We start from the raw sequence: 27,521 nt of genomic DNA on the forward strand, positions 1-27,521 counted from the left end.
GACCCCCTGTGGGCTCTCCTAGCACCAGCACCTTTTTTTTTTTTTCTCCTTTTCCTCGCCGTGCCCCAGGAGCAGCGACCCAGCGCGTTCAAAGCTCAGCGTGCAGCTCAGGCCCTTCAGCCCCCCCTCCCCTTTATTTTTTTTAAATTTTATATTTTTTTGACTTGCATTACCTGGTAAGTGACCACCCAGCCTCCTGCCCCGGAGCTCGCACAGCCCCCATGGCAGCGGGCACCCCGTGGTGGCACCAGACCCCTGTTTGCCCTGGGCCCTTGGCACACCGAGCTCCTTGCAGGTGCCCTGGTCTAATTGGGGAGCAGCCGTGAGCCCTGTGCCACGCTCCCCCTCCGCTTTCAGACTTTTTATCCCCTTTCCAGTAACCTCAGAGCAAAGCAACCCCTGAGCTGCCCCCTCCTGCACCACGGAGGGGACCCTGCGTGTGCCAGCGCGCCTGGGGCTGGCCCCGGGGGGGTGCCCGGGGGCCACCGCTGCCCCCTCCCAAGGCCGGGGTCCCCTCAGAGCTGTGCCCAACGCTCCCAAAAACCTGGGGGCGGCCGGAGCGCGCCCCCCCCAGCCCCCGAGCCGCGAGGTGGCGCCACGGGCACGAGCAGCGCGGCCACGGGCAGCAGCAGCCGGGGGCGCACGAGGGGCGTGGGGGTCCCCACTTCGGGGCTATGGGGACGCGCGGGGGTCCCCCTTGCAGGGGGTGTTGGGCGCGTGGGGTGCAGGGTTCCCCCTTACAGGGCTGGTGGCTGTGCAGGGGGACCCCCTTTGTAGGGTGCATGGGGTGTGGGACCCCCCACAGGGTGCGGGACCCCTCGTAGGGTGTGGGTGCTTCTTGCCCGTGCCCCCCCTTGGAGGTTCCCACTGGGGCCCACGCTGGGCACGCCAGGATCCAAGCGGGGCCGCTGCGAGGGCGCAGGCGTTTTCCCGCGTGTAATAAACGGCACCTTTCTTCTCCCCGTGTAAAACCCCGGGGTGGGGCAGATCCTTATCGCCGGGGCCCCCAGGATCACAAGCGCGGGGCGGCAGGAAGGCACCCGCTGCGGGGAGCCACCAGGATGCCCCTTGGGGAGCGCGGGTGCTCCGAGAGGCCCGAGAGCAGGAGGGCTGCCCCTGGCCTCGCTGCTCCTCTCCCTGCGAGGGAACAGGGGGCTCTCGGCCCCTCCGTTAGGGTGCCGGGGTGGTGGGGTCACAGCGGCAGTGCCAAGCACCGTGGGGCACGGGGGCTGCGGTAACGGCACGGGGCACACCGCAGCCAGGGGTGGCTTCCAGTGGCAGGCTCAGAGGGCAGAGGCTGGTCCTGGGTTCACGCCCGCTGTCTGCCCTGTAAAAAATGGCTCCATGCTATCTCGCAGGCCGTCCCTCCCTGGGACCCGCTAATTCGGTGATTTTTATCCTGTCTGTTTTTCCTTCTCTCCCTCCCTGCCCTGCTGCAACCTCTGTCAGTCCTCCTCGGGGCGGCCCCGGGGTCGCCGCTGATGGATGGCCCCCAGCAGGACAAGACCCCGGGGGGCAGCCGGGACCCCGGGCACGGGCAGCACCAGGCAGGGCTCGGAGATCCCCGAGGAGCCGAGGCCACGTCTCCTCCCCGAGCCTCTCCCACACGCCGGTAGCCCTCGCTGCCCTGGGGGGTCCTGCAGCTCCCCGGGAGCCCAGTCTGGTATTTCAGTCTAGACGTGCTGGCATTTTTTCAGTCCCGCAGATTTCCGCGATGGCCCGGGCACGCCGGGTGCGCTGGCACGGGGTTGGTGCCAGGTGGGGGCTCCGTGGGGGCAGAGGCACCGGGGGGAGACGCGGAGAGGCCACGGGGGGCCGGGAGAGGGAGCGACCAAGGAGCCCGGTGCCCGCTCCCCACCGCCGGCTCCCTTGGGGGCAGGAGAAAGGTTTGAGCCGAGAGGGGGGAGAGAAAACTGTGCAAAATGTGAAATCTGCTCATAAAACCAGGCTCGCTGGGTGGGAAACTTGCCGCATCTTGCTTGAGCATTGGCCCGGGCCGCATGGGACCGGGGTCGGGCTCACACGAGGAGCTTCACTCCGCAGCCGCTGCCTTCGCCGCTACCCAGGGCCATGCACCCGGCGGGGTTGGGCTGGGTAAATACCATGGGGAGCCCGGCTCGGGGCTGCCGGAAACATCGCCGTGCCTCAGGGCTCAGCACCAGGCCCGGCGGCGATGCCGAGCACCGGGAGGCCGCTGCCCTCGGCCCCAGGACGGTGCCGTCCTCGCCACCTGCCCCGGTGCGCTCCGGACCCTCCCGGCTCCGAGCCCCGGCCCCAAACCCGCGGACAAAGGCGGCTTTGAGGGACCCCACGGGGCCGGCCTTGCTTGGGCGGCCTCTGAAATGTGTGAAATTCGGCTTTTTGCCGGGCTTCTTCCTGAAGCGGAACTGTTCTCAGAGAAACATTCCCCTCCGCCGGCCCTAATGGCTTTTCTCTGTGCGCCCGCATTAATGAACGCGAGGCCCAGCCTAATCGGAGGGAAGCCATGCAAGTAATTGCTTGAATTTTTAATTCGGGGTTATGATAGGGGAATCAAAGTCACGCTGCAGCCGCCGAGGCCGCCGCGGTTCCGCGCCATTGACCGCTGCAATTTTCTTTTGATTTTTGCCCTCCCCTCTCCCCCACGGCCCGGCACGGACCCCGCTGGGGGCCAGGACCCGGGGCCGCCCCCGTCCTGGGGAGAAAAGGGTCTGGGGTGGTCTCGGTGCGTGGCCGGGCTGGGGCCCTGCTGTGGTGTCCTGTGAACAAGTGTCCGAAGGGGTCTGCTCGCCTTGCACAGCCCCAGCTGTGCTTCCCCACACTGCCCACGGGCCGCTGGGGTTTATTTTCCTTTTTCCATCGTGGCCACGCTCATCCTCATCCCAGGACCCCTGCCTGCCCAAAAGGGGCACCACCAACGTGTGCCGAGGGGCTGGTGACACGGGCACGGCACAGCTGGGGGGGGCTCGGGGGCACCCAGGGACTGGGGCTCGGGGCTGGGGGGGCCCTCGGTGCTCCTCCGGCATCCCCCGGCGGAGGCACGGCGCCGTTGCTTTTGTTTTCCCAGCAAACAAGCCCTCCTCCCGCGCTGGTTCCAGCTCGCTTCCCTCCTCTTTGTCTTAAAATTAATAAAAAGTCAGCGGACGAGGGGCTGCTCGATAAAGCAGAATGGCACGCTCAAAATGTGTGCCCCGCGTGGGGACACAGCGCTGTGGGAAGCAAGGACGCCTCCCTGCCCGGCACGGGGTCCCGGGACCCTGCCGTGCCGGTGGGGCCGTGCCGAGGCCGGGCTGTGCCACGCACGCACCACGGGGCTGCTCGGCCACATTTGGGGCCAGGGCTCCTCTTGGGGAGCCTCTCGGACATGGGCTCAGCCTCGTGACCCCCTGTTTGGGGTTTGGGCCGCTGTTGTGGTGTTCTTTGTGCCGCGATTCCTCGGGAGATAGCATTGTTTGCTGTGACACGTAAGCCCGGTGACAATATGCAAGGGCTCTGGCACTGATTTCATTTGCACTGCTCCGAGCTCTCCTAGCTCGCCCCGGTTTCAATGTCTTTTTATAGCCCCGCAGAACTTGTTTTGCTGTACCAGTGAAGCATAACCCGAGTGTGGGCTGGGAGCTGCAGGGGACACGAGTGTAGTTTGGGATGGGTGCTCGGTCACGTTCGCACCCACCCGTGCCACCGAGGGTCCCCGCTCCCCCTGGGGGTGCTCAGATGCAGCACCCACCCCCAGCTCCAGCCCTGGGGAGGCTGTGGGAAGCCCCTGGGCTCCAAAAAATGGGGGTCCCAGCCCCGGGGACCCCAAGAGAGGGCAGGGGGCACGTGGCTGGGCTGTGAGCGTGGCACAGCACAGGGGGATGCCGAGCAGTGCCGGGGGGGGGGGGTGGCTGTCTGCGAGGAGCGCCGCTGTGCCCCCCTGAGAGCACCAAAGCCCCTGCGAAGGACAGGGGGGCGAAGCTGGATTATGAAAGTGTTTCTTTGCTTTGCTTTTGAGAAAAGGAGAACTTCAAAGGGGCCCATTTATCACCAGACAAAGAGAGTCGCGAGTTATTTGCAAAGCGTAAGGGAGAAGCATTAATTATGGGAGTGCAGACAAACGCTGCTGCCGGCTGTCCCCCTGCCCACCCCTCCGCCACCTCCCCGTGCCCACGGGCTCGTGGCCGTGGCCCTGCTGCCACCACGTCCCCAGCTCGTGCCTCGCCACCTCTCCACGGTGGCAGGCGGGGTCCCCGCTGCGAAGCACCTGCACGCGCTTGACCTGGCGCCTGGCTCAGCACCCCCTCGGCCACGTCTGCTCCCCTCGTCTGGCTTGGTGGCCTTGGGGTTTGCTCTGTCCTGGGGACCACGAGCATGCAGCTGGTGGCCGGGCTGTGGCAGGGGACAGGGATGGGGAAGAGGACAGCAGGCAGGGCTTGGTGCGGAGCTGGGCACCCACCAGACCTCTCCGACTGAGCACGGTCCCTAAAAGGGAAGCGGGAGCACAGCTTCATCGGCCACCTGGGAGGGAGAGGATGAGGAGCAAGCACATTTACCTCCCAACCCAAAGTGCCAGTAGCCCTGGGTGCCCCTTGAAGGCTGGCAGCAGGGGCGGCAGTGCCTGTGCCACCGTCCCGGTGGCTGTCACCACCTCTCCACCACCCAGCGCCGGGCAGGGCGCACAGCTCTGCCTTTCATGTCTGAGCCCTCCCGAAACCACAGCTTCCCCTCGCCGCTGCGCGGGGATCAAACGCGGGTCATATTTAATAAAGGTGGGGATGGGAGAAGGCTACAAAACATTACGTCACCCTCGCTGTGGGGGAGGCGGAGGCAGGCAGGGAATGCGAAAATCTCGGCGCAAGTGGGGGCAGAGGAGAAAAAAATATCGGCGAGGGGACTTAATGGCCTTGTTTTGGTGGGAACTCTTTTGCCCACTGCCCACGAGGTCAGAGGCGGTGTGTCTGCACGCGCTCAGGCGTTAAATGAAACTGGAAGAAAAAATGAGAGGCATATACAAAATGCGTAAGCGCGTCCATGGCAGAATTCCCCCGGCGCCCCGTGAGTCACGGCGCTGCGCCCGGCTCGCCCGTCGTGTCGGAGAAATCCCCGCCCGGCGGCGCTGGGGATTGAGGATGGTCCTGGGGGCACAGCCCCCACGTCCCCAGGGTGCGTGGGCGAGGGTGGGCGCGGGGCAGTGCCGGGGGGACCATGAGATGTGGTCACAGGGAGCTGGGAGCAAAGTCCCCTGTGCCACAGCCCTGCCCACGCCCGACCCCGTGGGGCTTCAGGCTCCAGACTGGGAGCCTGGGTGGTGCTGCAGATGTTGGGGGAGCGGGTGGCGAGGCTGCCAGCCCCCCCAGGGCACCCTGAGCCTCCTGTGGCACACAGGCTGGCTGCCTGTGGGTGGTTTCAGGGGGCTCGTGGGCATCCTGAAAAATTGTGTGCAGGATGGTGTGGAGGTGGCCACGGAGCCGGGCTGCAGCGGGGAGAGCTGTCCTCTGTTCCCAGCCCTGGTCAGCTCCACGTGAGAGCTCGGGGTGATGCTCACACTGGGCCAGTGCCTTCCCCTGGCTGGGAAACTATGTGCTCCCAGCCCCACGGGGCACCCGGCGGCCCCCCGAGCCGTAATGACCACGATCTTCTGCTGAGAGGAGTTAATGAGCTGTGCCGGACAACGATGGGAACGGGCCGATTGCAATAAGGCTCCTGACACCGCTCGGAGGAGCTGGGCGTGGAGGAAGGGGGAAGAGCAATAGGGTGAGAGAGATGGACCAGAAAACAATATCCACTTCATTAGCCAGGTGCTTCCAAATGTGTGGAAATAGGACAAGGTCCAGGTCACCCACTGTGACAGAACATGATTATCATGCGATGCCATGAAGCTGTGCAAAGACCAAGTCAAAGCTCACTAGCCCACTTGAAAGAGATGAGGGGAGCTTCCCGGAGCCCGAGCCAGGCTGTTCCCAGGCTGGGTCGGGGTCGTGGGCAGGTGGGCACGGCCCTGGGTGCTCAGCACGGCTCCTCCACTGAGCCTTTGGCTGGGGGGCACCGGGTCTAAGCCCAAATCCTGGTGATGGGAGACCTGGCGGGTACCTCCCAGAGTGGGGTCAGTCACCCAGCCCCTGGTCCCTGCACCCCATAAAGCCAGGGAGGCTCCTGCAGTGGGGTGCTGAGCCCCTCGGAGCTGCCTGGAGCTGGGACGGGGCTTTTGGGGTCTTTTCAGCTCCCTTCCATAGCTGTGCTGGCGCCTGCGGAGAACCTCCGCAGAGCCATGGCGCACACATCCACCAGCCACCTCCCAGGCACGCAGGGAGGTTTCCTGCTCCATTTGGGGACACCCTTGACCCCCAGCCCTGCTGCCCCCAGCCCTTGGCTGCCAAGGTGCTGCGCTGCCCTCCTGGCCCCCGACTCCCACCCCCAGGCTGCTCCTGCACCTTTGGGGCCAAAACTGCCCCACGGCCTCGTCCTCTGGCGCTCCAGAGCCGAAGGGACCAGGCTGACAGCACTTTGGTGGGGCCGGGGGTGACGGGGGGAGGTTTGGGACATTGCCTGGTCCCCCGTGGTGGGTCCAGGAGCCCTGCACATCGTTCTCGGTGGTGTGGTGCTGCCTCTCCTGCCCTCCCGTCTGCTTTGGGTTCGGTGAATTTGTTGAGTTTTTGGCACTGTGTTCACTGGGTGAGGGCAGCGCTTTGCGCTCAGGTCCCGGGGTTTGGGTTTCCCCCTCTGCCCACTCCCAGCCCTGCCCCCTGCTCCCCCCGCGGCTCTCAGGGCTCCGTGGGGGCTCCGTGTCCCCGAGCACCCCATCCCCGCACCTCCCCATTGCTAACCCGCCGCGGGTCCCCCCAAAAACCCCATCCGAAGGGCGGCGTGTCCGCACCCAGCCCCTCCTGCCGGCCGGCGGCGCCCCGACGGGACCCCCGCGGCGGAGAGCCCTGGGGTCCCGCAGCCCGGGGGGAGCCCGAAGAGCCCCGGACGAGGACGGAGGGGGCCCGGGGCCGCCGTCGGGGCGTTGCGGAGCGCGGCCGGGGCCGCCCCGACGGGGGGCACGGGGCTCGGCACCCCGACGGCCGCCGGGGCTCCGGGCCTCCCGCTGCCGGCCGCGCCGTCGGGGCTCCCCGGGGCCGCTCCGCCGCCCTCCCCGCGGCCGCTCCGCTGCTCCTGGGCCTCCGTTTTTGCCTCTCCGGGCAAAGTCCGTCCCAACGCGGCCGATAAGGGCCGGGCCGAGCCGAGCCGGGCGCGGGGGCCGGGCCGCGACGGGCGGGCGGGCGGGGACGCGGGGTCCGGGCGGCGGCCGCCCCCGCTGCTGCCGGAGGAGAGGCCTCCCGGCGCTGATTTGCATAAGGTATATTGCCTAATGGAGGCCGGCATGGCTTGGTAGAGGGCGGCCGGGGCGGAGCGGAGCTGCGGCGGAGCGGCAGGTGCCGGGGGCAGCCGGGCCGGGCCGGGCCGGGCCGGGCCAAAAGAGGGGAGAGAGGCGGGAGCCCCCCCCGGGAGCCCCCCGGGACCATGGTGTCCCAGCTGAGCGCCCTGCAGCGGGAGCTCCTGGGCGCCCTGCTCAGCTCCGGAGCCACCAAGGAGGGGCTGATCCGCGCCCTGGAGGACATGGTGCCCGCCGCCGGGTTCGGCGTCAAGCTGGAGAGCCTGCCCCTATCCCCCGGCGGGCCCCCCGACGGCAAAGCAGCCTACCCGCCGCTAGCCAACGGGCACGGCAAGGGCAAGCTGTCCGGCGACGAGGGCTCGGAGGACGGCGACGACTTCGACACGCCGCCCATCCTCCGAGAGCTGCAGACGCTCAACACCGAGGAGGCCGTGGAGCAGCGGGCGGAGGTGGAGAGGATGATCAGGTACCGCCGGGGGGGGCGGGCGGGGCGGGGGCAGAGCGGGGACAGCGCGGGGACATCGCGGGGACACCCCCGGGGACTCCTCGGGGACACCTCGGGGCAGCCGTCGGGTGGTCGCGGCCGCCCCGAGCGGCGGGGCCGGGGGTGCCCGGGGGTTCCGGGCTCCGTCCTGCGTCCGCGCCGTGAGATGCAACATAAACTGCAGCACGTGGAGCCCGGGGCGTTATTAATTTATTTCTATAAATCATCAACAGAAAGATACACAAAGGGCCGCGATTAGGGTGAGCGGAGAGGCGGGTTATTCATTGCCCGAGTTGTAAACCAGGCGGGGAGGGGGGAAGGAGGAAACCCCCAAACCCGACCCGGCACGGCCCGGGGATGCGGCTCCGGGTCGAGCCCAACCGAGCCGAGCTTTGCCAAGCCGTGCCTTGCCGAGCCGAGCCGTGCCGAGCCGTCGGGGCGCGGCGGAGCAGCCCCGGGCCCGTGGGGGCGCGGGCAGGGAGGGTGCCGGAGGGGCGCAGCGGGGCTGTGCCGCTCGGGGCTGCCCCCTCTGCGCACCCGGGGCCGGTGGAACCGCGCTGGGAGCCCCGCGGGGCCGTCCCCGGCTCCCTCCCGTCCCCAGGGGTCCCGACGGGCAGCGCTGAGCCTTTCCCCCCCGGGGGCTGTGCCGCCGTGTGCCCCTCCGCCAGCCCCCAATGCCCGGGTGTTTCGGGAGGGACCGGGACAGAGGCAGCGCTGTGGTGGGTGCTGGAGGTGCCGTGGGTGCCGTGCTCGGTGCTCAGAGCCTGCCCCAGTATGAGGCAGCCCCCAGCTTTTTGGGGACGGGGCTGGGTGGTGGCACCCGTGCCAGGGCTCCGCTTGGCCCCACAGGGTGCTGAGGGGCACGGCATTGCAGGGCTGTTAGCTGGGTGCCCACCCACCCGGGCACCCACCCACCCAGCCCTCCTGCGTGCCGCTGGGTGCTCTGCCTGTCCCCAATTCCCCTCCGCCTGCCGCTGTGCCCGGCCCTGGGGTGCCCGGGTGGCACCGGGGGCGCAGGGAGGGCTCTGCCCCGCGTCGCTGCTCTCCCACAGGTGTTCCTGTGCAAAGTTTGCCTTTGGTGCAAACAAGAGCAGGCACATGTCCCTGAGGAGCCTTTTGCAAAGAGCTTGTGTTTGCTCTAAGAGAGCCCTTTGTACTTGGAGAGGCAGCCAAGGTAGAGGCGTCGGGAGCCATCGCTTTCAGCCCCACGCTGGGGCGAAACCCCGCTCTGCTGCCACCCCGCAGCCCCAGCCTCCTGGCCCTGGCTTTGGCTCAGTCACGGGCTGTTCCCGTGCCCCTGGGGGTGCTCAGCCCCTGGTCTCATTTTGGGGACAGCGGCGTGCCCTGGGCTTGGCTGCCCACCTGCACCACGTGCGGTTTGGTGTCCCTACGGCCCGTTCAGGGGGCCCAAATGTCCTCAGCTCTGTGCCGGGGCAGCGCCGAGCCTGGCTCCTCGCAGAGCCTGGAGAGCGGTGCCGGGGGTGCAGAGCCCGGCTCCGGGGCGAGACGCCCCACGGCTCCCTCCCGGCCAGGCTCCAGCGGCCCTGCTGGGTGCACAGGGCAAGAGATCGGTCACTGCAGCACCCAAAAAAATGGGGATGGTGCCGCAGGGGAACCAGGGGAGTCCCCAAGGTGGGGAGGCCAAAACCCTCTCCAAAACGTGCCCGGGGCAGAGGGGAAGGGGTGGCTGCGGACCCCCCGCCTCTGAGCTCTGCTCCGCGCTGTGTGCACAGGGAGATGCAGATTAGATAGATCACCGATGTAGGGAGCCGGGTTTATAATCCATGTGTATAAATTCTTGGCATATTTCTCCGAGGATGTTGAGTGTATTTACCTGTTTTCAAGGCTGACAAAGAGGGCGAGCAGGTGGGGGGTCCTGGGGAGAGGGACGGGCACGAGGTTGGGCTGGGAAGCGCTTGCCCTGGGTCGGTGTTCGCAGCCGGGCTTCGTCCTGGTTAATTCTGGGCAGGAAAAAAAAAAAAAAAAAGCCTCTCCTTGATGCCAGGGGCAGCACGGGGTGGAGAAGGGCTGCGGGGCGAGGGCTACGAACTGCTGCTCCGGTATTACCAAGCGCTTCTGGGTCGGTGTTTTTCCTGCATGTAAAGTCCTGATGAAGATTAGGCAATTAACGAGGTTTTCATTTTGGTGACAGAACAACAACAAAAAAAAAGGGTTTGTGTTGAATCAAAATGTTTTCCTCTCTGCCTTTTTAGGTTAACCGAAAAAAAAAAAAAAAAAAGGGAAAAGAGGCAAACAAACACTCAAACGTTTCATTTTGGGTCAAGTCCAAACATTTTGTTTAACATGAAACAAAATGTTTGGGTTTGGTTTCAGGTTGTTTAACCCTTTTGAATACGGTCAAATTGATTTGTAAAGAAAAACGTTGCTCAGAAATTAAGCGCTGAAAAATTGCTTTGAAAGCGTAAGTGAGAAACACACCTGAAATACCCGAGGGAAGCCCTCCACGAAGTTGTAAAATGAAAGGAAATTTGTGGACTTTTTTTTCTAATGCTCACATAACAATTATTATTTTTTTCAACCAAAATGTTGCCAAATTTTATTTCAATTCAGAAGTCATGCCTGTAACCTAAAATCTCTCTCTTTCCCTTTTGGTAGTGTGCTCTGTTGCACTGGCTCGGGATTTAGCTCTGTAAAAGCGATGCCCTTGGTGCAGCCGTGGGCCAGCCTGCTGTGAGAAAGGGTGACGAGCTCTGTCCCATTAACTTATTAGCAACCAGTAATTAGCAGGATCAGGTGGGCACGGTGAGCTGCTGGGGAGGGAAGCCCACGCGCAGCCCCTCGGCTCGTGCCCGGCTTCACTCCCTGCTGGGAGCGGGGCCGAGCGCCCGTAGGAAACCTGCGGTGAGAGGAGTTCTCCTTGTGTGTGTCCCCAAAAACCACCCTGCCCTGTCTCCGTGCTGCTTTGGTGATGTCTCGGTGGGTAATTTAATGCGGGAAGGGGCTGCAGGCTGTGTCGTGCCCACCTGGGTAACGTCCGCACTGGGGGAGCCCCCCAAGGGCAGCGCCGCTGTGCGCCCCTACAGCTCCAGGGGTCCATAATGCATCCAGGGACGCACTGAGGACTCCGTGTGTGGGAAGGAAAAGGGTCTCCGGGTCCTCCTCCAGGTGAAAAAGCCCCTGGAGGCACCTGGACAAAAGGTGCCGCAGCCCGAGCCCACGGCGCTCAGCGGGGCAATGGGCTTGGGGCACGGGAACGTCCTCCAAAAGGGTCCGCGCCCTCCAAAAGGGTCCGTGCCCTCCTGCCCCAGGGCTCGGGGAGCCGACGAAGCGCCCCTGCAGCCAGCGGGCTGCTTGCAGTTGGGTGCTTTTGCTTTGGGTCCAAACAGCTTTGTTTTTGTGCTGCGTTCGGGACAAAAAGTAAGAAATCTCCTCGTTGGGTTTTTTTCCCCTTGACAAGTTGAAGGATCCAAAATAACTAATGAATTGGAAAAGCATTTGGACGGTTATTCCAAGTCCAGCCTTAGAATATCTCATTATTTGAGTGCACGACTGTGACCAGCTTTAGGTTCCACGCCGATTTTTCAGTTTTAAAGCACTTCCTTTTAGCCCAGCGTCCTCGAGGGCTGCAGGACAAACCCGGGGGTCCTAAACCCGGGGCTCTCGGTGCAGGTGTGTCGCCCTGTTTGCCTCCCGCTGCATTTTGCTTTCATGGGAGCTAAAAGAACGCATGCAGCATTTTTATTTTTGGCCGTAATTTGGTTTGTTCCCTAAACTGGTGCCAGCTAGCACAAGGACACCAAAGGAACGCGTATTTAGGGAAGAGCCATTTTGCAACTGGATCGTGCCGGGGCCAAATCCGAGTGTTGAAAAATATTCGAGACTGACTTAAAATTACGTGGTTGGGGTTTTCCATCCTGGGGGCCCCCTGGGTTTGCTCTCTTGCTTTGGCTTTCTGCTCCTCAGCCTCAGCCCGGGGCGGGGGGGGGGATGGAGGCCAGCGGGTGCCTCCCCCGAAGGACACGGCCGGGGGATTTTGTGCCCTCCTAAAAGAGGATTCAGCCCAGGGCAGGCAGGAAGAAAATTTTCTACCACCAATACCAGTGGGTTTCTGGTGATAATAACAGGCTTCTATTGCAGAAAAAAAAAAAAAAAGGGCAAATTTGGGGGAAGCTTAACCCTTGGTTTCCTCCACCCCGCAGCGAGGACCCGTGGCGGGCGGCGAAGATGATCAAGGGCTACATGCAGCAGCACAACATCCCGCAGCGCGAGGTGGTGGACGTCACCGGCCTCAACCAGTCGCACCTCTCGCAGCACCTCAACAAGGGCACCCCCATGAAGACGCAGAAGAGGGCCGCCCTCTACACGTGGTACGTCCGCAAGCAGCGGGAGATCCTGCGGCGTAAGTACCCGGCGGGGACGGGATTGATGAGAGAAATCCGTTTGGGCTGCAGGAGGAGCGGGTGGGAGCCCCCCTCGGTCGCGGTGACGCTGCCCCGAGCCCCTCTGAACATTTTGGTTTCTGCCTATCTGTGTTCCTCAGAGCTGGGAAAGCGACCGATGGTCGCACACCGTTAGATCCGTTTCCCACCTCTGCCCCCTTTTTCCTCTCTGCGCTTCCCGAGTGTGCTCGTTTTCGGCAACTCCTTGGCAAAAAAGTAAAGAGAGAGGAAAGAAAAAAAAATACTAAATGATTTGTACCTGCAGCATGGTCTCGGTACTTTTGACCAAGCACCCAGAGCAGGGCTCCTTAAATCCCCCAGGGCCCTGTCCAGCATGACGGAGCCCCCCCACCAGCCCTGCTCCTCCAAAAAGATGCAAAATGCAGCGAGAAAAAGCGCAGAAAAGGGTCCAGCACCAAGCGCTGCCGCTTTGAAAGCGCACCTGGAGATGTGAAAGCAAACAGAGCCCGCTCCAGCCCGGGACTCTGTTGTCACAAGGGGGAAAAGCCATTACAAAAAGAGGGAGAATTCCCCCGCAAACCTTGAGAATAATAAAAACCTGCCATTAATCTCCCTTTACTGCCACGGTGACAAGTGCCCGGCTGGACGCGGGGAAGGTCACCCCTGGCGCACACCTCGGGGGCGTGGGGCTGAGCCCCCAGCTCCCTGAACCAGGGGTAGGGCGAGCGTGTGAGGAGGGGGCTCCGTGGTGGCTGAGAGCTCATTTTGGGGGGTTTCAGTGTGCCCTGCCTGGCTCCTGGCTTGCAAAATTCCTCCCGGAACAAGCGCAGGCCGGCAGAGCCCCACCATGAATATGCATGCGCTGCGCTTGCCTCCCCATTAAACACCCGTCCGGGTGGGTCGTAACCCCGCTGCCCCTGCCCGTGTGCGCGGCCGGTGCTGGGGTGCCCCAAACCGGCACCAAAAAACACCGAGGCCTGGGGCTGGGGGTGGCAGGAGGGGGTCTGGGGAGCAAGGGGGGGGTCCGGGGGCTGCCGCCGCGCGTGCCGGTGACTCTGAGCGGCGGCTACAGGCCGGGTGACGTCTGCTCCTTTCTCTTTCAGAGTTCAACCAGACAGTCCAGGGTTGTGGAAATAGGACAGACAAAAGCAGTCAGGATCAGCTGCTGTTTCTCTTTCCAGAGTTCAATCAGCAGAACCAGGGGGCTGGCCAGCTCGACGACGCCTGCTCCGAAACCCCCAGCAAGAAGATGCGCCGCAATCGCTTCAAGTGGGGGCCGGCCTCCCAGCAAATCTTGTACCAAGCCTACGACCGCCAAAAGAACCCCAGCAAGGAGGAGCGAGAGGCGCTGGTGGAGGAGTGCAACAGGTAACGGCCGCCCCTCTCCTCCCAAAACCATGCGCGGTGCCGGGCTCACGGCTCGCACACCCACGGCAGCCCCAGTGGCACGGTGTGGCTGAGCCACCAGCCCTGTTTTCGCCTTGCTTTGCCCCCCCGGGGGCAGCGTGCAGACTTGAGAAAGCTCCCTGATACATCCGGGGATGCCAAGAGGTGGGAGGGAGGTGGGGTGGCTTTTGTGCCATGGATGCGGTCGGGAAGCGCGGGCAGGCACTGAGGGAGGGCTCGAACACCCCCAAATTCCCCCTTCCACCCGAGGACCCCCATGGATCAGGGGGCTCCCCAGCAGCAGCCTTGTTCCAACGTGTCCCCTCGCACACGCAGGGCCGAGTGTCTGCAGCGGGGGGTGTCTCCCTCCAAGGCGCACGGGCTCGGCTCCAACCTGGTGACGGAGGTGCGCGTCTACAACTGGTTCGCCAACCGGCGGAAGGAGGAGGCTTTCCGCCAGAAGCTGGCCATGGACGCCTACAGCTCGGGCCAGCCCCCGCACAGCATGAACCTGCTGCTGTCCCACGGCTCCCCCCACCACAACCAGCCCAGCGCCTCGCCCCCCAGCAAGATGCCAGGTGAGCCCCGGGGTGGTGGCGCTGAGCAATCGCCGCGCTCGCCCCCGTTTCTCCTGGAGAAAGGGGTGCTGGACACTTGGGGCCGTGCACAGCCAAGGTGGTGATGGCCTCGGAGGGAGGCTGGTCCGTGCTGCCCACCCTGAGCTGAGCTCTTGGTGCGGTTTCCCAGTTGGCAAACCGGCCACAGACACTTCGGATATGGGGTGGGACCCTGCTCAGCACCCGGGTACGGGGACAGCCCGGTCCCCCCGCAGCCTCGCTGGGTGTGGAGAGGAGCGAACGCTGTCCCTGCAGCCCTGTGGCCGGGCGAGCCACGTGGCGAGGGCTGGTTGCCATCCTGCTGAGGACAGATGGGTGTTTGCTTGGCTGGCTCAATTTGACGGCGTCCCCGCACGGGCTGGGCTGGGCAGGGGCGGGGATGTGGGACGGGGAGGGCTGGGGGAGGAAAGCTGCCCCGGGGGGCACAGGGCTCGCCCTGGGGGCACCCGAATGGCACGAGTGGTGTGCGCCAAGCCCTGCGGCCGGGCTCCCCTCTGCCCCCGGTGTTTGCGGCCGGGGGGATTGAAGCAGGAGATAACGCCGCCGGGAGGGTAATCAGGGAGGGTCCGCGGCGGCCGCAGCGTGGGGCAAGAGGCATTGTTGGGAGAACAATCCCCATTGTGCCGCTACCTGCAATCTGCACTCCAAAGCCGCCAGCCCCGGCAAACAAGAGCGGGCGGTGAGGGGTCAGCGCGGGGCCGAGGGGCTGGGGGCGATGCACCCCAAACACCCCCGGCACCCCCTTGGGGTGGCACCCGCACAGCCTGGATGGGGAGCCAAAAACCAGCCCCCTCTTGGAGCTGTCCCTGCAAGCCCCCAGCCTCATTTAGAGCAGAATTAAACGAAGAGAGTCCCATAGGCATGGGGAGAGGGTGCTGAGAGCTGGGGACGGGGCCATCCCGGGTGCTGTGGGATCCCCAGGCAGGCTCCTCATGTGGGGACACCCATGGGGCGCAGAGCACCCCACCTCCCACGTCCCACCTGCCCCGCTGGCAGCCCCGGCTCCCGGCGCAGCTCTCCCCGCGGTGACCACGGCGTGACCCTGCCCCAGGAATGCCCCGCACAATGGCGGGGACCGGGCGGACGTTTGCCCTCCTGTCACCGGCTGATTGCTTACAAGGTGCCCTACAAGCACATTGTCAGCAAAATCAGCTGTTTTCTGTGTCGGCCGCCGGGCTTGACAATACCGCACCAGCATGCAGCCCCGCGTTGTCATGGCGTTGTCCCCCCCGTGCATGCTTAATTGACAATTAAGCCGGGGCTTTGAACGAACCCCGCTGCCTTTGATGTGCCCCCGTCCTGCCAGCGCGCATGCAGGCGCCCCGCGAGAGCCTTTGTCCCCTTCTATTAGGGGACAGCAATTATTGCACCCGCGGGCATTTATCTCGGGGCTGCGGGGCCGTTAAGCCCAAACCTTTCTTTTCCCACCCGAGCTTGGGCCAGCAGGAGCCGGCCGCGGCTATAGGGCCGATGACAGCCCATTCGGAGGGGCTTTTGAGCCGGGCAGGAGTGATGGCCACCGAGGGGTCAGGAGGGCTCGGCCGCGGGGATTTGCTGGCGGCCAGCGCTGGAGCGCATCGGCCTCGCCGAGGAGGAGGAGGAGGAGGAGGTGGGCACGGCGAGGGCTGCTTGTGGAGCAGGAGGCTGGGCTGCAGCTCAGCCAGTGCCTGTGTTGGGGTCCGTCAGACCCGGTGGCATTTCGGGCCCCACAAGCTGCGTGGCAGCGGGTTTGCAGCCCCCAAAGCAGCTCCGGGTCCTCCGAGAGGTGCTGACCCCGTCCGTGGCTGCGCGTGCTGGGATTTGAACTGCCCTTGCACCCTGAGTGGCGCTGTCTGGAGCCCTCAGCGCCTCCTTAACAGCTTAATGATGGTGTGGGGACGCTGCCCCGCGTCCTGTCCCTCTGTCGGGGCAGGGAACGGTGGGGCTGGATGCGAGGGGCAGCCCAGAACTGCTCCCAAAACCGGGCACCGGCGGCATCGCCTGGGGGGTGCCCTGCCAAAAAGGGCAGGGTGACGGCCAGGGGCATGGGGAAAGAGCTGGAAAAGTCGAGCATCCTCCCAGCCTCTTCCTGGGGACCCCGAGCCAAGTCTCAGGCCGGAGTTTTTGACTATTTGGAGGTAAATACTTCAAGCCTATCTCGGAGGCTTCTCAGACTCTGGACTTTTCCCTTCCTATAGGGCATTATCAGTGATCTCGGTTCCCTGTTTGACTTGAAGGTCACTCAGGGCTTTATCTCGCTGCCTCGGTGCCATGCCACAGACTCTGGCTTATGCCATTTTTATCTTCAAGAGCCCCAAAGACAATCAGTGCATTGACGAGATTAGGTGACGTGCTGTGTCCCCCCCACCCCCCCATGTCCCCACTGCATACAAAGGGCCCCGGGGTGCCCCGCAAAGCCCCGGCCCCGCAGCATCTCCCCCGCCCGCCCCATCCGTCTGGCAGTGCCCACACAGCAGCCATCCTTCACATGCGTGTGGATAATAAAAAACGTTATTTATATCTGAATATACATGGTACAGATTTTAGATATCTCCACAGACCTCCGTACAAGTATAAAAATAACTCAGCCCCACGCCCTCAGGTTCTCGGTGAGCCGCGAGGGCAATTCGGGTGATTTTAATTTTTTATTATTTTTTTTTTCCTTAAAGAAAAGCCCGTCCATAAAACCCTGGTCCAGAGGTACATCAGTTTATATCTGGATCTTTCAAGTTGCTCTTTGATAGCCGTGGGGTACGTGCTGGTTCTGGCTGCGGACCCGGTGCCAGCCGTTGTAATTCTTTCCTGTTGCGCTCATTGTGCAGCTCGGTGGGGACGGTGCGCTGTTAGGAGCTTTTCCCGGTTTTATGGGGGGTAATTAGGGCTTTATGACAGCAGCAAAATGGGAGGGTCCAGTCCCAATAAACAGGTTTATAATGGATATAAACTATGCACCTCTGTAACTGAGCGAGATTAACACTTTAGGGACAATTTGAGTGGCAGCCCCAAAATTGGCGATTTGCGGGGTGTCGGCGAGGCTCCGGGTGAAAACACAGCCGGTGTGAGCAGTGAGAGCTGCTGCCAGGGGTTGTGCCTCGGGATGTGCCTCGGGATGCTCTTTGGGATGCTCCTGGGGATGTGCTTTGGGATGTGCTGGCTCGGGGACGGGCTCTGGCACCCCGCAGAGCCGGGGGTGCCGGCCGCGGGGCTGAAACACAGGGTTAAGGCTACGGGAGCCAGACCCCGCGGTTTGTCTGGAAACATGGGAAAGCAGTAAAACGTTTCACGGGCTGTGCAGCTCGGGGGCCAAACAATAGCCGGGTCCCATAAACAGACTTTTATATTATGGCTGTAGCTCCAGTTGGAGGGGAAAAAAAAAAAAAAAGACTTTAAGGGCGCAGGCTCCGCGGGCAGGCCCATTAACTGTGATTCACGGGCAGGCTCCTCTCCGGGGCGGCTGCGCAGAGCGGGACGGGGAGAGGCTGAGGAGGAATAAATCTTGTGCTGGGGCTGCTTCAAGCACAGGGACAACAATCGTGCCCGGCTCTGTGCAGCCGCCTGGCCCGCCGTGCCATAAACCCTGCGCTTAGGCGGGACATGAAGCCCCCCAGGAGGGAGCCGTGCGCCCCAGGGGGGGCAGAAAATGGGGTCGGAGTGGTGTCAGGGGACAGATCCTATGTTCAGACCCATAGGATGGCCCCACCATGGCCATGGTTGAGGTGGGACTGGGCAGGAGGTCAGCGGGGAGCAGAGCAAACCGGCACCTCCATCGCCCGGAGCGCTGTTGGAACTGAGCAGCGGGAGCCTCCCGGTGCCAACCCAAATCTGCCAAAATCCAGCCCCACAGCGAGGGTGTACAACCAGCAGCGATAGCCATCCTGCTCTAGGAATGAAAAAATAAAAAAAATAGTTGGTGGCTTCCCAAAGGCCTGCACGTTAGCTGCAGCAGACGGGAAAGCCCTTACCCTGCCCAAGCCTTGGCCACCAGACTCCCCGGACACCTCGGCGGTGGTTATCGCTCCTCAAACAGCAGTCTCGTCCTTAGGATTGCAGGGAGAAGCTAGAAAATCAGCTTTGAACATCGCCTGCTTTTTAAAGACAGCTTTCTAATTCTGCGAGTCTTGGCTGAAGTGGGTACGGCGTGATTTGGGGTGTCAAATTTTGTCCTTACTGAAAGCTTCACGGAATCCAAAGGGGGGGAGATCGCCCCGGCAGGTAGCAGACCTCGGCATCCCCCCCTCGCGGTGTCACTGCTTGAAACCTTACAGACCCTCACCCCCAGGGGCGAGGTCTCCCCCGGTCCTGCATTTCTCAAACACGCCTCGGGTTTCTTCCGTAGCCAATTCAATCACAATTTCATCGGCGCAGAAACTATAATTTAATCTCCAGCCGGAGCCGCCTGCGCTCCCGGTCTATCTTTAAGACCATTGTGAGCAGAAAGGGCTTTATTTTATCTCCCCTTCCATTGTTTGAGCAGCGCTGCAGGATCTCGGAGCGGCAGCGGCTGAAGCACACTTTGCACGAGGCCGGGGCCGCGGGGAAGAATGTGGTGACAGTGCCCCGGTTGAGTAATGTTTACCCTGCTCATGGCTGGGACGTCCACTCGTAGCGGCAAATATCCACCTGCCAGAGGACATTCTTGTATTATCAGGGATAAAGGGGTTTGCTGGGAAATGATCAGGAACCAGACATCGCGGGGAGATTCCTATCTGCGGGACATGTTTAACCAGCTGACGGTGAAAATTTGGAGGCGATTAAAGGGTGACTTTTCCGTGCTTTCGGCGATGGCAGCAGGTAGCCTGCCGTGCCCTGTCTGCTGCTTTTGGGGCCTCGCGCACAAAGCGGCCAGACTCAAGTTATTGGTTATTTCAGACGTTTCTTCCTTAACTCAAAGGTTTTTGGAGCATCCCCGCAGACCTGCAACCTGCCAGCCTGCACGGAGCTGCCCCTGAAGCTCCAGGTCCTCGGGGCTTTGGCCACCGTGCCAGCGGGGCTCCTGGCACCTGGCAGAAAGAGCCCCAAAACCCCAGGACAAAGACCCTCAACCTGGGCGCATGGAGCTGTGGGTTTGGGGACAGGTCCTCAAGGTGCCCACGGTGGTGGCCAGGGTCACCGTTCATGCCTGGCTCTGGCTGGGGCTGATGATGCTCACAGGGGTTGCTGCTGGTGATTTTCAATCCCAGGAGAGATTTGGGCCCTCGCTTCGATCTCCGGGGAGTTCAGTGAACCCGGCTGCGAGCCCGGTGCTGGGCTCCTCGTAATGAATGGCTTCTCACCAGAGTTGTCAGGGCACCCGTGTAAAAGACGCTTTTGTTTCCCGCGGGTTTTCCTCGGTTAATTATTTGTGATCTGTAGATGCCTTTCGATGACACACGGCTGATCATATGGTTATCAGTGCAGGGCTTTTTAGCCAAATTAAATAGATTTATATTGAAGACCTGCGCTCAAGCCAGATTTCACCCCTTGGCGGTGTCAGGCTGCGCTCCGGTTTGGAGGTTTGCATTTCTGGTCCCTCTGTCCTCCTGCGGCTCTCTGTTAATCATGCACTGGTCAAGAGCAAATCAAGAGGGAAATGGGATGCAGGAGAGGCTGAGAAAAAAGCGAGGGCAATTGTTCGGACACGGTGGAGGTTGCACGTGGGTGTGCACCGTGCACGAGGGGCGTGGAGGGGTGCAGAAGGGGTGCCTGTTGTGGGCTGGGTGGGTCAGATGGGGGCAGCCCCTTTCTGCCCCGTGGCCATCAGGGATGGCTGGGTTCTTCCGAGAGCTCTCTCTGGGCGCTTGGTATCCCTCAGCTTCATTTTCTCTGGGCAGTCTCAGGAGATGGGGCTGGGGAGAGGCTGGAAAGCAGCACAGGAGGAGGGGGCACCTCGCCTGCTGCCCCCCTCCTGCTCATCACTCAGGGGGCTCACACATCCTTGTGCTGCACGCCCCGGGAGGGCTGGGGGGCAGCACAGCCGGGGGGTGCCCTCACCGGGGTGCCCGCGGGCGATGCCAACACCTGATGCTGTTTTTCAGGGGTCCGGTACAGCCAGGCGGCCGGCGGCGAGGCGGCGTCCTCGGGGGCCATCAGCCACCACGGCAGCGGTGCCATGGTCACCACCAGCCAGGCGGTCCTGCAGCAGGTCTCCCCGGCCGGCTTGGACCCAGGCCACGGTTTGCTCTCTCCCGACGGTAAAATGGTGAGTACACCTGGCCGATTGTGGCGGCGGCGCTGATAAGATAAGAGGGCCCAGCGGGCAAAGCAAACACGCTTTCCCCGGGTTTCACACGCGGCCCGCGCCGAACAATGGGGCATTGTGGGGCCGGGGCCGTGGCGCGGGCGCGTGCCCGTCCCCAGCGCCCGCCTCGAGCACTCTGCGCGGCCCCGCGGCCCCGCATGGTCCCCAAACACAGCCCATAAACCTGACAGAGCCCGCTCCGCTCCCATCGATCGCATGCCTCGCTGACTGGCTGCGCGCTGGGTGGATCGCTGTTTGCTTTCCCCCGCCGATGACACGGGCGTTGATAAAATGCTCATTCATTACTTTTCCTAAAGCCCTCCCGGGTTCGGAGCTTTTTGTTGGGAAGCTCTTTCCTGCCCGGCCGTGCCAGGACGGTGCCAGCCCCCGGTGCTGAGCGTGGCCGTGTGCTGGTGCCGGGCTGTGCGGGCAGGGACAGGACGGGACGGGACAAGATGGGATGGGACGGGATGGGATGGGATGGGATGGGATGGGATGGGATGGGACGGGACGGGATGGGACAGGAGCACGGCGCTCCCTCGCAGCGGGCTGCTGCAGCTTTGTGCTGCCTGGCTGCCCGGCGGCTCTTCCGGGAGGTTTTCCTGCTGAAAGTGAAAGTCACGCATGGCCCTTGGCAGCGGGGCCAGCCCTGCTCTGCCCCGGTTTTCACTTCCATTTTCGCAGGACTGTCCCTCCTGGCCCGTCGGCTGTGCGTCCCCACAAGCCTGCCGGCTGGGTGCTCCCTCCTGCAGCCTGGGCTCTCTCCTGGCAGCTCCCTGCTTTACCTTTCCCTCTGCTCGCCCCCACAAGGGGCTCCTGGCAGTTCCCTGCTCTGTCTTTCTCCCCTCTCACCCCCACCAGGGGCTCCTTGCAGCCCCACGGCTCGGGTGCAGCTCTGGGGACGCCGAGCGCCCTTCTCCAGGCAGAGGAAGCGCTGCAGGGCGATCCCAAGCCCCGCAGCACGCTCCCTTGCCATGCGCCCTGAGCACACCCATGCCTCCCTCGGGGTGTGTTGAGCCTCGTAACCCTGAGCCTTGAAGTCATAAAATGAGTCACGACTGAAGGCAGCAGCAGGCACCGACAGTGCAGGGTGGGGGGTGAGAGGACAAAGCCGTGCGAGGAGCTCGGTGGCGCGGAGCTCTCGGCACACCCCAGCCAGCTCCTTCTGCTGGAGCCCCTTTTTTTTTGTGGGGGACAGGAGCCCCTGGGGAGGGGAGCTTCCCTCGCATGGCAGAAGTGCAGCGGGTTGCAGGGGGGGAAGCAGCCTGTTAAAGGCACACAAGGGCAGAGCCCTGCTGAATGATCCCCGCTGCACAGCGCCGTCTGGGGCTGCTCGGTTCCCCAGCAGCTCTGCCAGCTTATCTCTGATCTTTAAGCAAGGCTAGCTAGTGCTTGCAAGTTATTTAATAAAAATATGCTGTAGGCTGTGGTTTCTAGTAAGTAAACATGTGCCTTTAATACCCCGCATGAAACCAAAAGCTGCCAAGGAAATTGCTGCATCTGAAGGCGGTCGTGTTTTAGGGAGGAGTGCTACGGAGGGTGCAGGCAGCTGTGGTGTTTCCCTCCTTCGTGTTTTTGTGTTGCTCCTGTGGTCCCAGAGAGCCCCCTGCAATGGTCCAGTGCTTGGCGGGTGTTTTCCAGTCCTGCCCCCTCCAGGTGACCTCTTTTGGGAGCAGCTCTTTTGCCCAACTCCCCCTGAAACGTGCCCAGGCTGCAGGTGAGCGGCTCGTGCACCACGGCGTGGTGTGACCTGGCCTTGAAGAAACTCTGAAAGTGGAAAGTACTGGATAAGGAAACATGAGTCACCCTCGTGCTCTGGAATTTATTGATGTTTCAATCGCAATGAGGCTATCTCAAATTCAATGGGCAAAATAAACAAGGCGCTGGGACCGGTGTCGAGGAGTGTCACACGGAGAGCCCAAAGGATGGCTCCGAAACCTGGATCGAAGCTGCTCGGTGCAAGAGGTTCCATCAGAGGGGTTAGGAGAACTCAGTAATGCAGCGACTCAATAATTCAGCAATACTTCAGCACTGCTGTGCCCCTGTTTACACCAGGAACCGACACAGCCCTCCCAGCACGCTCCAAGGATCTCCGTGTGTGTCTGACCATCACGCACCAACCCCAAACCCAGGGAGCCGGCTCTGGCCACCTCACCAGCACTGCCCATCTGCACGCCGTGGCTGCAGACCCTAAACCAGGATTTTTTTTTCCATAAAAGTGATGACTAAGAAGATCACCCAGGTCTTTTTTTGTCTTTTCTTGTAAGATTCCCAGGTTTATATTTCCCACTTTCCTCTACAACCGTGACGGCTGGAAGTTAATGAGTGCTGAGAGTCCTCAGTTGTCCCCAGCTGCAGGAACTTGGACCTGGTGGGCACAATGGCAAACGCCTGGGCCGCGTCCTGTGCCCGGCGCTGTGCTCTGCTGGAGCGCTGGCAGCCGCTTCCAGGGGAGCTTTGCACCGCTGCTGCTTTGCTATTTATTAACGCGGTCTTCAGGAGTCCCAGCCAGGGTCTGCAGCCTCAGGGCGCCTCACTGAAAGGTGTCCAGCGTGGCCGCAGCCTGCTTAGCTCTTAGGGGCTTTTTCCACCCCCCAAATCCCTGTTTTTTGGGGTTGCCGTGTCCGGGTGGCATCAGGGAGCCGGGAGCAGCCCTCGCCGTGTGCCTGATGTCTCTTTCTGCGTTGCTCCTTGGCAGATCTCCGTGTCAGGTGGCGGGCTGCCCCCGGTGAGCACCCTGACCAACATCCACAGCCTGTCCCACCACAACGCGCAGCAGTCCCAGAACCTCATCATGACGCCGCTCTCGGGAGTCATGGCCATCGCACAGAGTAAGGACACCCCCGGGACACCCCCGGGACACCTCCGCGCCCCCTCCCGCGGCACGCTGGGGACCCCGGCGCTCACCGTCCCCGCTCTGTCCCTTCCTCCAGGTCTGAACACCTCGCAGGCGCAGAGCGTCCCGGTCATCAACAGCGTGGCCGGCAGCTTGGCGGCCCTGCAGCCCGTCCAGTTCTCCCAGCAGCTGCACAGCCCGCACCAGCAGCCGCTCATGCAGCAGTCGCCCAGCCACATGGCCCAGCAGCCCTTCATGGCCACCGTCACCCAGCTGCCCAACTCGCACAGTAAGGGGCCGGCCGGGCGGCTGCCCTGGGGGGCACCTGGAAGATTAAATTGATGGGAAACGGGTTTCTGCCTCCTCCTGCGTGCCCCTGCCCCTGATCGTGTGCTGCTCGCTCCCCTGGGTGCCAGCCAGGGTGGGGTGGATGCGCCCTGCTCTGTCCCCTTCTTTCCTCCCACTTGTTTTATCGTGTCCCTGTCCGCACAGCATCCATCCCCACGCACCCCTCTGTGCAGTGCGGGGTTTGCCTGCTTTGCTCCTCTTCCAAAGCTCTGGGTGGCTTTTCCGTGACGGCCGCTTGTCCCCCTTCTCTCCGCAGTGTATGCACACAAGCAGGAGCCTCCCCAGTATTCCCACACCTCCCGCTTCCCCTCAGCGATGGTGGTGACGGACACCAGCAGCATCAGCACGCTCACCAACATGTCTTCCAGTAAGCAGGTAATGGTCAGGGCTGGGGTAATTTGGGGTGTTCGCTCCTCGGGTCCCACCTTTGGTGCCGAACACCTTCAGTGGGCTGCAAAAAAACCCTATTGCAGATGGCAAGCGTGATGGGGACACAGGTGATAAGTGGCTGGGATGGAGAGCGAGCGCTTGGCTGAGGCCACGCTCAGCTGCACGGGGCTGGGGCATCCTCCGGGGGTTTGGCTCCAGCCCTTCGTGGCCAGGGTGAGCCGGGATCGGTTGGAGCTGGGTGCGTGGCGGCCCCAGCCCCAAACTTTATCTGCCCCGTGCCGGCACAGGACTTATCCCGGCTCAAATCAGGTGCGCGAGGCCTTCCTCAGACAATGGCCCCTTTCTACCAGCCGGCTCTGGGGACTGTGGGAAATATGCGGCCCTTATTGATTGCTAGATAAATAAGAGAGAGCCTTGAACTTGTATGCAGATAAACTTTTCTTACCCAGCTTTGACAGTGGAGAGGAAAAAAAATGCCTGCAATGAGCGCAGAGTAAATACAGCGTGGGATTGCTGCGGGACCTCCCTGCGGATGCTCGGCACCGCTCGCTGCTCAGGGGGCAAAAAAGGGAAGGGGCTGGGGGCACCGTGGGGGCTCGGGGTGCCTGGGGTGTCCTACAGGGGAAGGCAGAAGTGTGATGGCACCGGGTGCTCCAGCGGGGCTCGCTGCAGGCTCCTGCTCTCCGTGGGGCGAGCGCTGCCCTGCGCGTGGCGGCGTGGGGGCGGCGAGGCGCGGCCGGGCTCCTCGGGAGCTCCATTTCCTCCGCGCGGCCTTATCGGCCCATCTGGTGTGCGCTCAGCCCGAACTCCCCCTGATTAATCGTGCTCTCCTGCCACGGGCTGGCTTTGATGCCGGCTTGCCGAAACGAGCCCGCCGCACACAGGAAATGTCCCTTGCATGGGAAGAGCGCCTGGGCAGCCCCGCCGCCGGGCTGCGGTCAGCCTACCTTGACGTGGCGCTGCCCGGGGCTCGCTCGTTTTCCTCCCTCCATCCTGCCCTCACGGTTTAATTAAAGCAGGAGAAGGGCTCTCCGTGCAGGAGCGGGGAGATGGGGCCGGGATGGGTGTGAAACTCCCCCAGCGATGGCCGGCGTGGCACCCAGCCCTGGCAGGGTTTGGGTTTTGGTGGTGGCCGTTTGCGCTGCTCCTCCCCGAGCTGTCCCCTCCATGCAGGAGGGGCGCGCAGCTCTCGGTTCCTCTGACAACGCTCGAGGCCGAGCCACCATTTTTATTACGTGAGCAAACACCTGATAGCCGCGGCCCGTCCCTAATGACATGTCACGGGAGGCTCCTGGCGTCTCCTTATCTCCGCGTTACGATGTTTGCTGTTCGCTCCAGCCCACAAGGTCACCCGCGGCTGCCGGCCCCCACCCCACCGGTGACCGGGGGACCCCAGGAACGGGGCAGGGGCTGTTAGAACAATCGCTGAAACAGGCCCCTTTTTTTTTCCTTTTAGAGTATTATTTTGGGGGTGGCAATATCGGGCTCAATGTGCTTTTGATCTGCTTTACCTTTGGGGGTGCTGCAGGGCTTGCTTGGGGTTTGTGCCACCGAGGTCGGGGGGCCTGGAGGAGGTCTCCCCGGGGAGCCTCCTGCCCTCGCCCTCCCGTCACCGTGCTGCTCTCTCCCTCCCCAGTGTCCCCTGCAAGCCTGGTGATGCTCCACACCTCGCTGCCTTTGCACATAGCAACGGGAACTTTATTTTCCACAACATCCCGCGGGCGACCCGCACGCCGAGCCGCAGAGAAGCCCAGCGCCGCAGCGAGGAGCCCACTGCCCCGACACGGAGCCGGAGGCTCAGCACCCCGCCGGGACCAGCCCGAGCCCCATCCGTGGGCACCTGCCCAGGGACCGCGCCTCTCCTCCCCTCCGCGCAGTATTTCCGAGATGTGTCTTGAGGATTTTTTTTATTTTTTATCATTTTTTTTTATTTTTTTTTTCTGAAGTATTCGCCTTCCAAGAGGCCGTTGGCTCTCCCGAGGGAATAGGAAGGAGCTGCCCTGAGAGGTGGCAGCAGGGGAGGACGGATGGTATTTAAGTTACACTCCTCTGCCCGACGGACTGAGAGGGACTTGGGTCTGTTACTTGGCGCTCGGAAGGAGGAATCGCGTGAGCTGTTGAACTGAGCCAGTTAAACTGTAAATATAGGTACAGTCTGCTCCATCCTCACCTGTCCCCACTCCTATACATAAAGATTTATATAAAAGAAGTAAATTTTGTCCAATGGATGTAAACTACTGTAATTAAGTGCAATTCCCCCATCTGTATATATTGGTCCTGAACCTCCTCTCTCCCTTTTTTTTTTTTTTTTTTTTGGTAAAGGTCAGAGCTGAGTACGCTGTTGGTTTTGTATTTCCCTTCTTCCTTTCAATGAGCCAGCCCACAAGGAAAGCCCTGTGCCTGTGTGAGGACACCGGTCCAGCAGCACCAGTCCACACGTGTGTGTCCCCCCCCCGGCACGGTGCTGGTGCTGAGCACAGCCCCAGCAGCTGGCTGCTGATGGCCAGAGCCTGGGCAACCCCAAAAACTCGGGGGCTGCCTGATTTGGGGGGCACAAAGACGGGCTGCTGTGGGGTGGGGAAGCACTGCCACGCTGCCGGGAAGCTCAGAGCACCGGCGGCTGCCAGGGGAGCCCGTGGCTCTTGTGCTGTGCGAGGGGATGTGGCAGCAGGAGGTGCTGGTGGGATCGTCCTCAGACGGGGTTTGGAGACCCTCTGCCTCTCCTCCTCTCCGTGGGATGTGGCTGGGATGGGTGCCCGGTCACTGCCTCGTCTCCTGCCCAGAAAGCAGCCAGTGTAGGTGCCTTATTTTCCGCTGCTGCTGCTGAGCCTGGCTGGCTCCCCCCTCAGCAGTAACCACGGTGCTCTCGCCGTGGCAGCGTCGCCTCCGAGAGGTGCTGAAGAAGCAGGCTGGAAGAGCCCTGAGTTCCCACAGACCCAAATTCCTCCCTGCTCACTCTGGATTGAGGGCACGGGATGTTTCCTGCACCCCGGCAGCCTCAGACCACCGGTCCCAGGGCTGCCTCCCCCCGCCTGCGGTGGCTCCCAGAGGACAGGCTTCGAAGGACCATCTCCAGCTTGTGGCTCAGCCCAGCTCCACGGCGAGGGCACGTCCCAGCTCTGCACCCACTGGTGTGGTTTAGGTGCCCAACTTTCCAGAACTGTGGGAGCCGCACACGGCATCGCCTCACTTCCCACGGGACAGAAGCACCTCCGTGCACAAACCCCTTCAGAAATGGATCTCCCCAGTTGTTCATTTTTTTCCTTATCTTTGCCACGTGTGCCAACTGCTGAGGGTGCTTTAGAGAGGTGAAGAGCAGAGGAGGTGCCTGTGGACGGATGATGACTGCTCAGAAAAACACTGGATGCTTTCTTTGGGGCAAGAAAGACTTTTCCTGTGTGTCTGTACAGTGTCTGGCACGGTGGGACCCTCTGCTGGGACTGATGGGAGCTGCCCTATGGTGAATAAGTCACCACGAATTGGAGACCAATATTCAGAATGACGTCTAATTTAATGTATACCATAATTAAACACCATTTCTTCCTACTCGGTGCTGTGTGATCTGTGAAT

At 62.4% G+C, this 27,521-nt stretch overlaps 1 protein-coding gene across 7 annotated transcripts; it reads left to right on the plus strand.

Annotated features, from left to right (window-relative positions):
• Positions 1 to 7,280: 7,280 nt before the first annotated feature.
• HNF1B (HNF1 homeobox B) lies at positions 7,281 to 27,497 on the plus strand. 7 transcript variants are annotated; one of them, XM_027472196.3, is made up of 9 exons: positions 7,289 to 7,799; positions 11,978 to 12,177; positions 13,282 to 13,546; positions 13,901 to 14,142; positions 20,175 to 20,338; positions 23,076 to 23,208; positions 23,311 to 23,502; positions 23,818 to 23,936; positions 25,588 to 27,497. In XM_027472196.3, the coding sequence occupies exons 1-9, from the start codon at positions 7,462 to 7,464 to the stop codon at positions 25,606 to 25,608; spliced, it is 1,674 nt and encodes a 557-aa protein (XP_027327997.3). In that variant the 5' UTR covers positions 7,289 to 7,461; the 3' UTR covers positions 25,609 to 27,497. The 7 variants fall into 7 exon arrangements, with proteins under 7 accessions (XP_071882156.1, XP_071882158.1, XP_027327997.3 ...); XM_072026059.1 differs by having other exon boundaries at positions 7,293 to 7,799; positions 13,360 to 13,546; XM_072026058.1 differs by lacking the exon at positions 7,289 to 7,799 and adding an exon at positions 8,169 to 8,536.
• Positions 27,498 to 27,521: the final 24 nt, after the last annotated feature.

This window comes from Anas platyrhynchos, chromosome 20 (assembly GCF_047663525.1).
Source record: "Anas platyrhynchos isolate ZD024472 breed Pekin duck chromosome 20, IASCAAS_PekinDuck_T2T, whole genome shotgun sequence".
NCBI lineage: Eukaryota > Metazoa > Chordata > Aves > Anseriformes > Anatidae > Anas > Anas platyrhynchos.

Bases quoted from the DNA above. Each gene is read 5' to 3' on its own strand.
- HNF1B (XM_072026054.1), top strand. From the start codon at position 8,175: ATGCGGCTCCGGGTCGAGCCCAACCGAGCCGAGCTTTGCCAAGCCGTG. The intron at 8,537-11,977 runs GTGGGTGCTGGA...TCCACCCCGCAG, and splicing joins GGGACAGAGGCAGCGCTGTG to CGAGGACCCGTGGCGGGCGG. The intron at 14,143-20,174 runs GTGAGCCCCGGG...GCTGTTTTTCAG, and splicing joins GCCCCCCAGCAAGATGCCAG to GGGTCCGGTACAGCCAGGCG.